This window comes from Ambystoma mexicanum, chromosome 1p, assembly GCF_040938575.1.
Source record: "Ambystoma mexicanum isolate Mex_15411 chromosome 1p, UKY_AmexF1_1, whole genome shotgun sequence".
NCBI lineage: Eukaryota > Metazoa > Chordata > Amphibia > Caudata > Ambystomatidae > Ambystoma > Ambystoma mexicanum.
The window spans coordinates 279,365,308-279,378,251 of NC_090921.1; the positions used below are offsets into that span (position 1 = coordinate 279,365,308).

Consider the following 12,944-nt stretch of genomic DNA (forward strand, 5'->3'; position numbering starts at 1 on the left):
CAAGGCCCCTAATTTCAGAATGTTATCCATGCTCCCCCACCATGGATCGACACCTAGTACACCGACCTGATTTTTACTCTGATGAAATGGCAATAGCTGGCAGTGAAAATCTCTTGCATTTCACCATGAAGAATGCAGAGCCTGTGCACACAAGGAATGCCAAAAATACTCACAATCAAAATTTCTTTTGTTCCCATGCAGGTGATGCTGGGTATCCCCTGAAGCCGTGGCTCCTCACCCCTGACAGGCATACACTCAACAGGCACAAAGAGGATTACAATCGTGCACATGCACGCACGCGTGTGATGATTGAGCAGACTTTTGGCCTGTTGAAAGCACTGTTTCGCTGCCTCAGCAGGTCGGGTGGGGCACTAATATACGGGCCTGAGAAGGTGGGCAAGATTGTATTGGTATGTGCCATGCTGCACAACATCTGCATCCGGCGCAATGTACCCCTGCCCCTGACATGGACCAAATTCCACAGGATGATGAGGAGGATTTTGGAGAATGCTGCACATCGGCCACGTCAAATGTGTGTGAAGGGCTTGCTGTGCACCAATCTTTGATTGCACAATATTTTTGATGGACTGGGAACGGGTGGCACTGTGCACTGGGAACGGGGGACACTGGGAACCGGGAATGGGGGACACTGGGCACTGATGAAAAACAAATTGACACACACTCAAGAAGCAATGTCCAGTCATGTGTGTTTAATAAGCACACCAGGTGTATTAATGCAATGACAACTATTTACAGGAATCAACGTTGACCTCTACCCTCGACATACTACAAACTGTGGGTCGGCTGGGCAGGATGAGATTGGGCTATGGTGGCAGCTAACTGGTTGACAGCCTGCGTCAAGGCTGTTATGCCCTCACGCACCCGCCTGGCCACACGGTATACAGCACGGGTAACTGCCTGGGTGTTCTCCTGATTGGCCTGGCGTGTGGATTCCCCTTCGGCAAAATATTGTTTCACCATGTCGTGCATGGCCTGCTGGCGCCCTTCCATGCGGCTCAGCCGCCCCTCAAGGTCCTGTATGGATGTTGCAGATGGTGGTTGCACGGGAGGGGGTGAGTTACTTCTTACAGAGCTGAACTCATTTTCTTGTCATCTCCTCCGCAGTACTGCGTCCACCAGAGCCATGTCCTGTAGAGCACTGTGGGGTGTACTGCATGGGCGGTGTGTGTTGCATGTCTTCGTACATGCAATGGCCTGCTGCGTCCGCCTGATCCTGCTCCTCGTCCTCCTGCGCGCTATGCTGTGCGGATTGTGCCTCCCCTATGTCACTTGTAGCCATTGACTGCGGCCCCTCAACATCACTGGCCGCTAGCGATGCATGAGGTGTCTGCTGGGGGGCTGGGGTTCTCTTGGGTGTGGCCTGTGGGGCCAGTGTGTCTTTTGGCATGTGTGCCTTGATGGCACCAACGTGTCCGGCCTGGGGCTCCTGACTCTGTGTCGTAGCTAGTTGCTCCTCTTGCTCTGCGGCCTGTTCGCCCTGTTGGCTGGTGGACTGTGGCTTGGGAGCAGTGGTTTTCCTTGGGCCGGCTTCTGACATCGACAGCCTGCTGGCGTCATCGTCCCCTTTGCCCATGCGTCCATGTGGTTTACTGGTAGTTGCGGTTGGTAGTACTGGTAGCATCGCTGTCTGATCCCGAGCCTGTGGGGGACGGAGAGGCAGGGCATCAGTCATGGGAGAACATTCATCCTACATACATCGATGTTGGTACATTTTGGGTCATGTGCATTGTCATGTGCATGTTGCAGGGGCAGGCATGGTGTTTGCAGGGGTTACGGGGTAGGGGGGGTGTATTGTTCTGGTATCCTTGTGGTGCAGTCATGAAGTCCATGGTGTCTGTTGGGTGGCATACAGGTGTGATGTGGCTTGTGTGCTGTAGCCATGGCTCAGGGGCTGTGTGCCATGTGCTGTTTGGTTGTGTCTCAAGTGTGCAATCGTTAGTGGAGTTGTGGCACCATGCATTGAGATGGCACAGAGGTGAGGCCGGCATTTCGACGGTGATGTATGTGTGTGTGCAAGCACATGTTGCTTGTGTTTGCAATTGTGGTCTCATGTGGTTTGTGTCAGTGGGGTTTGTTGTGTGTTTGCGTGGCTGGGATGTAGCGTTTGTGTTAGGGCTGACTTTAGGTGGGAGATGATGGGCCATGATTTGCTCTCATCTACTTGCCATTTGGACTCTAACTTTGTACTTGGGGTATTAGGTGTGTGGTAACTTTTGTATTACGCCAAGGGTCACTCACCGTCATTGGCTGATGATGGGACTCCCATCTCCGAATGTCCGATTCCCTCTATGGACTCTATGTCGATCACAGAGCTACAGGTTTCCTCCCACTGTGCCAGCTTGATGGGTGATGTGGAACCACTGCTTGCTGCCTGGGCCTACCTGCAGTTAGCAGACAAGATGTTGCCTACACACAGCCGCAGATCGTCCCACCTTTTTCAGCAGTCTTTGACACTGTGTGGGGTTGTCCCCACTGCAGAGACCTTCTGGGCCACCTCCTCCTAGATATTTTTCTTCCTCAATTGCGCAGCACGGTGCAGGTCTTGGCAGAAAACGACATCTGCACGCTAGACAAGACTGTCGGCAAGCATATCTAGCTCCTTGTCGGAAAATCAGGGCTTATGCAGCCGAGGTGTGCTTTTTCGTGTGGCCTTGGACATGTTCTTGCTGGCAGGGTACACAGTTCTGGAACCAGGTCCTGTATGCAGAGGATTGCGATGGATTGTGTTTTTCAAGATGGCTGTTCCGGCTTGACAATGTTATTTCCGGTAAATTTGTTAGCGGTGTCGTTATTAGCGGTACCGGTATCAACTGTGCAGTTCGTAGCAGGTTCTGCGATGTCGGTGACGGTGTCTGCAGATTTGATGAAGCCGCTATCGGGGGGCTTGAAGGACTTACCTGCATGCCGGTACTGCTGTTACCGGCATGCCGGAATGCACGTTCACGCAGACTCGTTTTCAACCGTTGATTCCGGCAGCAGTGCAACATGGACACGTTAGCAGCGGCATGCCGGTAATGGCAATTTCTTACCGCCAAACTCGTAATGAGGCTCATAATGTTCAGTAAAAGTCTGACAGTTGGTGACTTCTCTGCCAGAAGTCCCAGCTGTTACAGTCATTGGTGGGAATTTGGTCTTATAAAATGGCAGGCATGTTTGTAAGTATTTCTTTACATCCTAGTTACCAGGATAACATATCAGTGATATACGATTCACTTATGGAGAATCAAATAGCAATAAACAGAACCATTTTACTGAGCCTTCATTTAGATGATTTTATTTCTGAAACAGCCCCACACCAATTAATTTTCAAATCTGACTGGTCCTGTGATGATTATCATGTCACAACATATTTGTAAAGCCAATATGTTTTGTCTGAACAAATCCTTCTTGCTTCTGTTTTACAACTCACTCAGCACTACTTAAAACTCTTCAGCAACCAACTGCATTATTCAATGCTGGGCTCCAAACTCCCACTCAATCCCATAATAAGCCATTCAACTAATCGTCCAAAAGTGTGTCCACTACTATCTTGCCCATTATCCTCAAGAGGCAGTATGTCCCACATGCTTATGTTCTTGCAGACGTCTGTGTTCCTCTCCAATGCAGGCCTTTCTCCAGAAATTGCACCTCGTCTACCTTAACTGTGTTCTCCAAGAAGCCACATTCCTATCCTCCCTTGTACCTATTACCTCAAAATGCATGGATCTTTCGCCTTTGTGTGTATTCCCATCAGAGAATCAGCTACATTTTCATGGCCCGTCTTTTCCAGAAGATGGTTTGTGAACCATAACAATTTTTCCACACAAGGAAATTGTACTATATTCTTTACCTGGATTCCTCCAGGAGGGCCACCTCCTCTCTAAAGTCCTCACTCTACAAGAAGTCACAGTTCCTCTCATCCTTGCCATACTTCCCAAGGTTATTTTCTAGTCTTGTCTTACACCAGAAGTCATGGTTCTTCTAACTTCCCTCCAAGAGACATGGTCATGTTCCCTTGTGGGTCTTCACCAAAATGCAGGTTTTCAGTCCCTTGGTCATTTGTCAAGTTCCTCCTCTTTGTCTTCACAAAAATCACCTGTCCTCCCCCCTCCCAGCCTTCCTCCATAAGCTGCAATTACTTTCCCTTGTACATCTTCTTCCAGAAAGCAAAGCAGCTCTACCTTACCTGTATTCACCAGAAAACCCTGTCACGCTCCTACTGATTATCTTCGTAGAACAGGAGCAAAATAGCCGTTGGCTAGTGATATTTGACTATTGGCAAGTATGAAATGTTGTGATGTGTGCATATATGGAATTAAGAAGGAAAGTAACGTTTGTATGGCTGGCTAGTAGCTTGAAACTGAATGTGTGCCCACTGTCCTAGAAGGCACATATTCTCTACCTTGGCGCCTTATTTCCTATAGCATAAATCTAGTGTTTGGGATCTGCTCTCTCCTTGCATCAGTTTTATGCCTGCTCAGTCTTTCTTCACCTTTGCATATATGCAGGTTTCTGGAAACTTAGGATGCAGCCGAATTCCCATTCTCGTTTTCTAAGTGTGGCTCCTCTGGTTTTCTGCATTAAAAGTGTTTTTCAATGGTAGACCTTCCCTATTATTCCACACTATAAGGAAATTCAGGCATTCTAGAACACCACACAGATGCTCAAAGATAGACAGCTTACCATATACCACTGATTATGAAACAAGGGATCTGTTGGAACCAGGCTGGGGTGCCGCCTGCGCCTTTTTTTTAGGGTTTGTTGTTCAAACCAATAGACCTAAAAGAAAGGAAAAACATTTATTCACTTGTATCAAGCACACACAGCACCATATGGAAGACAATTTAATGCCCACCGTTTGCCTGCTAACATTTTTAAAGGAGGTATTTGAGTTACACAGTTAATATAGTGTCTGTTGAGGGATTGCACTATAAATTACTTTTTTTTAAAAAACTGTTTTAGATGTAAAGAAAACTAAATTAGGAAATGGTTTGATACATGATAAGTTTTAAATAAACCATAAATCAATACAAAACTTTAAAAATATATATAGTTTTCAAACTCCAGGCCATTGTACACAATACTTTACAATCTCAACATACCCGAGACCCAAATAATATTTTTTTTAAATGGAGTCTATCATTTCATGATGCATTCCTCAAATTTGGAACCACTTTAACCCTATTTTGTTTATTTATTTTTTTTCAATTGGTTTTTTTATAACTAATACCGGAGTTCGGTTTCTAAGCACGGATCCGAGATTCGAATCTCTGTTGCTCTGAATGGTCTTGCTTCCAAGACCAGCACGTTGCCCTGTGCTATCCTCTGGTTACAGTAGGATAACACAGGGGAGAACACCTAGTAAACCTAGGTGTTGTTACTCAATTTAAAAGTACTCAATGTATCCAATGTGTAAGTATGAAGGAGTGAGGTGTCCCTGCCAGGATTTGAATCTGTATCCTGCAGGCTGAGCACAGATGTATGGGGTGAGTGCCAAACGGACTGCGCTATCTTGGCTGCTTAGCTGCATTGCATGAATTCACCTTACATACCCTGCCCTCACCCACAGGCACATGAATTCCAGGCATCCACCCTTGCCGCCTTTTGCAAATCTCAGTGCCCTTGCATGTTTCCACACCAATCCCGAAGTCCCTCTGGTCACATGCATTTCCCATAGTACACTTCCACACAACCTGTATTCTCCACACCAAAGATCTAAGCTACTAGCATTGCCTACTCGGCCAACACTGCAATGCTATACTACCATAGGCTGTTTTTGCTAATGCTCTATATAGCCTCTTGCACCAGCTACCATTTACACCTCACACCACCGCTCCAGTTAACCATGACCCCCACACTGTCAGTAGCCTGACACACACTCCGCTATGCACTAAAGGCACATATATCTACCAAGATATAGGCCTAGCCCGCATTTGCTGCCCAAGACATCAACCCCTAACCTGCCCCACACTTTTCCTACCCAAAATGATAGACTTCCCATCTGGTTCCGACATTACTCTCAGCTTAGGGTCTATGCGCCAGTCACGCCCAAGATCAAGAACCCTACCTTACACCCCGCCCACATCAAGACCAATATTAGGTGCATCCAGGAGATCCAGACTCTCCTCATGCTCCCATCTACCCCTCATAGATACCGGCAAACAGAATATCCCCTCTCCCTTTCCCACTAGGCTATCCAACCACAACCCAGTCAAGCGTACCACAACCTCAACCCAGAACCCTACCACTTCAACCCTACCATGTCCACCCAAACCCGAGCCCTCCAACTCGAAAGGCCATGTACCTAGTATAACTTGTACAGTCCCACCCCTTTCACTTTGCCAAAACATTACTGCTCCCAGCACACATCTAAAAGGAGGATTATTGAATGTACACTCCCTAGGAGCACATGCCATTGATGTTCATGACCTCATATTAGAACGCCAACTTGACTTCATTGCACTAACCGAAACCTGGCTACATCAAGCCTCTGGCCCAATACTGACCCTAGCCATCCCGCCTGATTTCACCATTATCAGCTCTGAATGCCAAGACAGTACTTTAAAGCTCAGAGCGTGTAACATAGACAGTTTAGATGGCCATGAGCTCCTAGCCCTCAAACTTACCACCGACTCTAAAACTACCATCAGTTTCCTGCTATTATACCAAGCACCCAGCTCCTCCAACAATCCAGACATAGATATCTCATTACTCCTATGCATAAAACCTAAAACTAAATTTGTGATATTAGGCAATGTAAATCTGGGCTTCAATGACTCACATGATCACAAAGCCACAGCCTTCCACACTGCGCTACAAGAAATGCAGTTCTCCCAAATCGTGAATGCTCCCACCCACACTAAAGGTAGAACCCTAGATTGGATTCTCACCTTAAACACTGAAGTATCCTTAAAAGGAGATAACAAAAACCTTATGGTCAGACCACTGCTTAATCCAATTTAACATATCCACCATGAAACCCCAAGATCCACCCCAGCCAATAATGGTGAGAAAATCTCGCAAGCTCACTCTGGAAACACTAACCCCTATCCTGAACAAGCTACTGGAGGCTCAACCTAAAACGGTTGCTGATCCAGATAGTATACTCCATTTCTATCATTCCTGCTTAAACAATGCCATCAATAAAGCAGGCCCACTCAGATCCAAACTACCTACACCTAAATGTAGTAAAGCGTGGTTCAATGACAAGCTCATCGAACTAAGAAGAAATAAAAGAGCATTACTAGAAAAATTCCCACCAGTGAATCCCAAAAAAATCTCCAATTAGTTTCACAAAAATACAAACGTGTAGTTATCACTCACAAAGCCAGCACCCTCAATTCCCTTATCACCAACGCAGCGTCTAACAGTAAAGAACTGTTCACAATTCTTAGAGAATTGGAATCCCCCAAACCCGCAATCACCCCGCCCAGTCCATCCATTGCTAGTAAAGCATGGTGCACCACCATACAAAACACTCTAGCCACCAAAAGCACATCACTCCAAGACAAAATAACTCTTAAAAAGAACTACTGGCCCAAAATGCCAACACCACCCCAGATATCCAGACTGAAAATTCAATTATAGATACTCAATTTAACTTCTCCACAGTCACCCAAGACCAAGTAATTAAAACCATCTCCTCACTCAAACCCTCCCACTGTAAAGGAGACAGCTTCCCGACCAAACTAGTTAAATCCTGTACCCTCACGCTTGCCCCGATCATCACTAATTTTATCAACTCCTCCTTCAGTATGAACTCGGTCCCATCCAACATCAAAGAAGCTTGGGTTACGTCACTATTGAAAAAACCCACACTAGACCCTACAATCCCCACTAACTACAGACCCATTACCACAGTCGCCTTCCTCCTGAAAATAATAGACTAAGTTGCATACACCCAAGTACAAACACATCTAGAAACCAATCACTTACTAGGTGACAATCAGGGTTCCGACTAAAGCACAGCACTGAGGCAGCACTGCTTGATCTGAAAAAACAGATGGACACTATCAGAGATTCAGGTAAACTCTGCATTCTATTACTACTCGACCTCTCAGACGCGTTTGATTTAGTGGACCACGATAAACTCTGCCTATCATTATCTAATAACTTTAAATTTTCACAAAATGCTATCATGTGGTTTAAATCGTTTTTATCAGAACGCACCTCTAGAGTAGCCAAAAGCGAGGAGGCGGCAGATCCCATAGCAGTCCCCATAGGCGTACCGCAAGGATCATGTCTCTCACCCACTCTCTATAACGCATGCACTAAACTGACCTAGATGCCATGGGAGTTATATATACCAATTTTGCGGATGATACTCAGATACTTATTCTAATCTCTGGTAACCTAGAACATGACACCATTCTTGTAAACACAATCTATACTCTCCTCCAAAGTTGGATGGCATCCAATAGTCTCTGCCAGAACAGCAAAAAGACTGAGATCCTAATGGTAGGATCCCCAACCCAACTGAAAAACTGAATCAGAACTACACCTCTATCATTAGAGATGGTACTCATATCCCCATCTCCAACCAGGTTTGTACCCCGGGAGTATATTTAGACGCGAGCCTAACCATGAATAAACACATTATTTCACTTGCATCCTCTACAGCATACACAGCAAAACTCATTTCCCTCAGCAGACAATTTCTTACTACACAGAATTGCATCACTTTGGCAAGAGCGCTCATTATGTCCAAATGAGACTATTGTTTCAATCTCCTACTAGGCATCACCAAGAAAAATCTTGCCAAATTGCAATTTTTGCAAAATAAAGCTCTCAGAGCTGCCCTACGTATAAAACAAGGGACCACATATCTCATTACAGGAGAGAGGCATAATGGCTACCCATACAAGCCAGAATATTGTGCAAAACCCTCACCACCACACATCAACGCATCGCCCAAAACGCCCCTACGTACCTGAACAAATGTCTTGCACGCAAAACATCAACCAAAATCCTCAGGTCGAACACTAACATGCAGTTACTCATCCCCCATTTCAAGAACACCAGAACAGGACAATCCAGCATTCCGCTAGCAGCCCCCAGATTATGGAAACCTCTCCCCGCAATCCTAAGCAATGAGACCTCCCATACCCCTTTTTAAGAAACTCCTAAAAACTTGGCTGTTTAACAAATACTAACCAACAGTTCAGATGCACCCACAACCATCGGGTGGACTGATGACGCAACTCAACCGCCCTGCGATACTCCAATGTTTACCAATTCCTTTGCATATGTTGTACTGTTTACTGACCCAATGTCTACATTGCCAATGTGACTCTTCATCATTGCCACTGTACATGCTGTAATTCTTTCTTTAAAATTACCTGATTGAAATATTTCATACACATCTGTAACCAGTAAGCATTCCATATTCATGTAACTACGCATGATACCTCCGGGTATGGGTGTATTATAAATGTAATAAATAAACAGGGAAGCCGCGGAGTGGCGTAATAAAAGTGGGAGGGCCAAAAGAACCAGGGAAATTGGTAACTCAGGGAGAACGCTGGTTTGCGTGTCAGGAAACAGCAGGAGAGACAAAGTACACTATCTGGAGAACTGGTTGGAGAGAGGTTGTCCAGAGGCTGCTGGTCCCCGAGGGACATTCACCGGGACTGGAAAGGAGCCGCAACCCTGACATGCCTAAAGTGAAGCACGCCGAGGACAGACTAGGATGGGTCTGTCAATTTGAAGAGAACATCAGGACTGAACAGAGAGCGAGAAGTGGTGGCCAGGAAGGGGAGAGAGTGAAGAACCCTTTCTTTGCCGATACCACACTCGAACACCAAAGCGTGTTAAAAGAGAGAACGTAAGAAAACCAAGAAGCCATCCACACTGAAAATGGAACAGATTATAATAACAAACAATCTCCTGACATACTCGTATATACTAATTAGGTGTAAATAAAACTCATACTCTAGTCAGTGCAGTGCTATAGCACACAGTATTCTATTCATAATGCAGTTTTTTATTATTATTCAAAAGTGTGTTTACCTGGGCCCAATATGTGGCCACCTATGTCACTAAGACAGAAATCAACACGTGACCACTGATGTGATACAAATTCAGAGAACATATTATACATACTACAATTATACTGTAAAGACAAATATCAAAAAGTGCTCATTCATAAAGTGCAGCAATATCTGTGCCAATGTTGCAGCATATTAAATTAAAAACATACAAAAATTCAAACAATACATATGCATCACATAGTTGAGTTGATAATGTCAATAATCAAACAAATAAGAAAAAACAATATTAAACTCATTATGAAGTACTAATCTCCAGAACAAAGCTAAGAAAGGGTCTCTGGTGAGCTAACTTCATAGTAACTATCAAATATACACCCCGTCCTAACCTCTATGAGAATGACCAGGGTCTGTGTCCTTCTTCACATTTGCCTGTGTCCCTATCCAATGTACATGCACTACAAAAGTATACCCAACTCCTCTGAGGTTCAAGGAGATTAGCAAAGCTTCTTCCTCTGAGAGTTCTTGATGCAATCAGGTTGCCTGCGTGTATCCTGCTGTTACCAGTCATCCCCAAATGACCTTATCATGAGGTCCAAACTCTGTGACCACGTCGGCTCTTGCTCACAGTCCAAAGGTAAACATATGGGAAAAATCCCTTCACAGTGCCTCAACTTGCACCGTTCTGAAACATACCCACATACAGATTTGTAAGTAGACATTGGTAAGAGTAGGTCAAGCTTCACTTGTCCCAACACCAACAGTGAGTTGCAATTCCCAACTGTCACTGCAAACATACCTTCAAGAATAGAAGGAGGGTAGACATCTCTTCAATACAATATAAAACATGGGAAGTTTTACAGTTAGAAAACTATCTTAAAGAGCGCTTGGGGACCACACCAGTGGTGATAGTGTGCGGCATAAATATCCGTTAACATAAACATTGATTCACATGGTTTGCCAACAATGTCAAATGTTTTAAATTTGCGTGTGAAATGGCTGGCTGTATAATTCCCACACAGATGACCCAGCACAGGGCGTAAATTACACAAAGTATCTTTCTAGGCTTTTTGATGAACTGTGAGTGCACAAGATGTTCACACAAATTCCTCGATCTTATCAAAGCCATGTGTGGAAAAGGTTCAGAAGGAAACACAAGTCTGACCAAGGGTCCCGAATTTCCTAATGATTCTTCTGAATCTGGAAGTATTTGTACAGTAAATTGTAGCACATATCATTCTGTTGTCCTCATTACTTCGCACACCCAGGCTGAGCAGGGTTTCTTGGGGGTAAACCTAGCTATTTTGCAAGATTCTGTTAGCAATTATTTAGGATACCCCCAGCTCTGAGGTGGGCATCTAATTTTTCTGCATGATTATAGAACTCAGCAAGCGTTGAACAGTTATACCGCACCCACAGGTATTGGCTGTATGATAGACTTTGCTTCAGATGCATTGGGTGGAAGCACTCAAAGTGCCATAGGGTATCCCGTTTGTCTTTTTGAAGATGCTACAGCTCAATCTCCCTTCTGTATGGCTAATGCATAAGTCCAAAAAGGGAATCTCCTCAGTGCTCGCCATCATAGTAAACTGAATATGGATGCTCCTGCCATTTATCTGTGCTAAATAATCTGCCAAACATTCTCGAGTTTCTGTCCATACAAAGATCACATTGTCACTATATTTATGCCATGTTTGTATTTTAGTGGTGTAAGGTGCATCCAAAGAAAAAATGTATAGTTTCTTAAACGATGGCAATATATGTGATGGCCAGGCTTGGCGCAAAGACAGCACCCATATTTCTTTTTATTTTTTTTATTTATTTATTCAAAAAACGTTGTTTATAGTTTGATTAACAAACTTTTACAACTGTCTGTTTTCATTTCAATTTCCAATTTTATATTTTCACAAAATTACAGAAGGTTTTCTTTACATAAACATTTTACAAAGGTTATTCCTATAAAATATTATATTTTAAAACACTTAAAACATTCTACAACCACAAAAGTAAATCGCATGAGGTTATTTGACCATTTTCTTTCACTTCTACTATTTAGTTACCCTGATACAAACCCAAACATGAAATCACAACACGTGTTTACTATTAGACAATATCACATTGTCACTACAACCTTGTTGGCAATTTTACATAATTTCTGGAGTTTCCAGGCCAATTTATGAGTAAGATTTGGGTTTCTCCTCACATTCAATTGCTGTTCAGCACAGGAGTACCTACAAGATGGACAGTTTGTTTATCCAGATCAACTTTCAGTATCGATAAGAAACGCGCAAGCCGTAGGATGGCTTTGGTAGTCGAGCCCCACATACATGCCAACCACAGCCATTCTCTCAAGGCGACCGAGTCATTCACAGGTTCAAGTTCAAATATTTCATTGCGTTGGGCTTCAAAATAAGCACAATAGATGGTCAAGTGCTTGAGCGATTCCTGCAAGTTGGACACTTCACAGAATCTACAACTGTCTCCAGACAATGCTTCAGTTGGCTTAGTCCAATTTTTTGTTTTTTCTAGAGTTAGAAATTGGTTTAATTTGAACCTTAGGTACAGATTGCGGGCTGTGGGGCATGGAAATTGCAATAGATATAGTTTGCGTGGTGTGCGGGCAGTAGCAAATTTGGCTGCTTCTTCGTAAGTTTTAAATTTTTACAGAGCTTTTACTGTTTTACACCAATCGCAGGCAAATAGATGAAGTTTGACATGTGCTTGGCGGTATTCCAGGTCGGCAGGCGTTAGTGCTATCTCTTCCAATAAAGCTTCCATTTTCCTATAGAAGTTTTTGATGGAAGGAGGGTTGAGATCGTTAATCATTATCCCTAGATCTTCATATAAGGAATTTTTAGGGGGATATAGCATTTTTCCAAGATTTGTTAATTGGCGCCAATTGTATCGTGCAGACAAGGAAGTCAATCCCAGTTCCTGCCTTAATACCGCATTGGGAAG

The 12,944-nt window shown here is 44.2% G+C and overlaps 1 protein-coding gene across 1 annotated transcript in view; it reads right to left on the reverse strand.

Annotated features, from left to right (window-relative positions):
- PCSK4 (proprotein convertase subtilisin/kexin type 4) overlaps positions 1-12,944 on the reverse strand; it is a 1,746,539-nt gene that overhangs the window by 1,294,529 nt on the left and 439,066 nt on the right. The window contains exon 3 of the mRNA XM_069646705.1: positions 4,684-4,779. Coding sequence (XP_069502806.1) covers positions 4,684-4,779 — 96 coding nt within the window. The remainder of the gene's footprint in view (positions 1-4,683; positions 4,780-12,944) is intronic.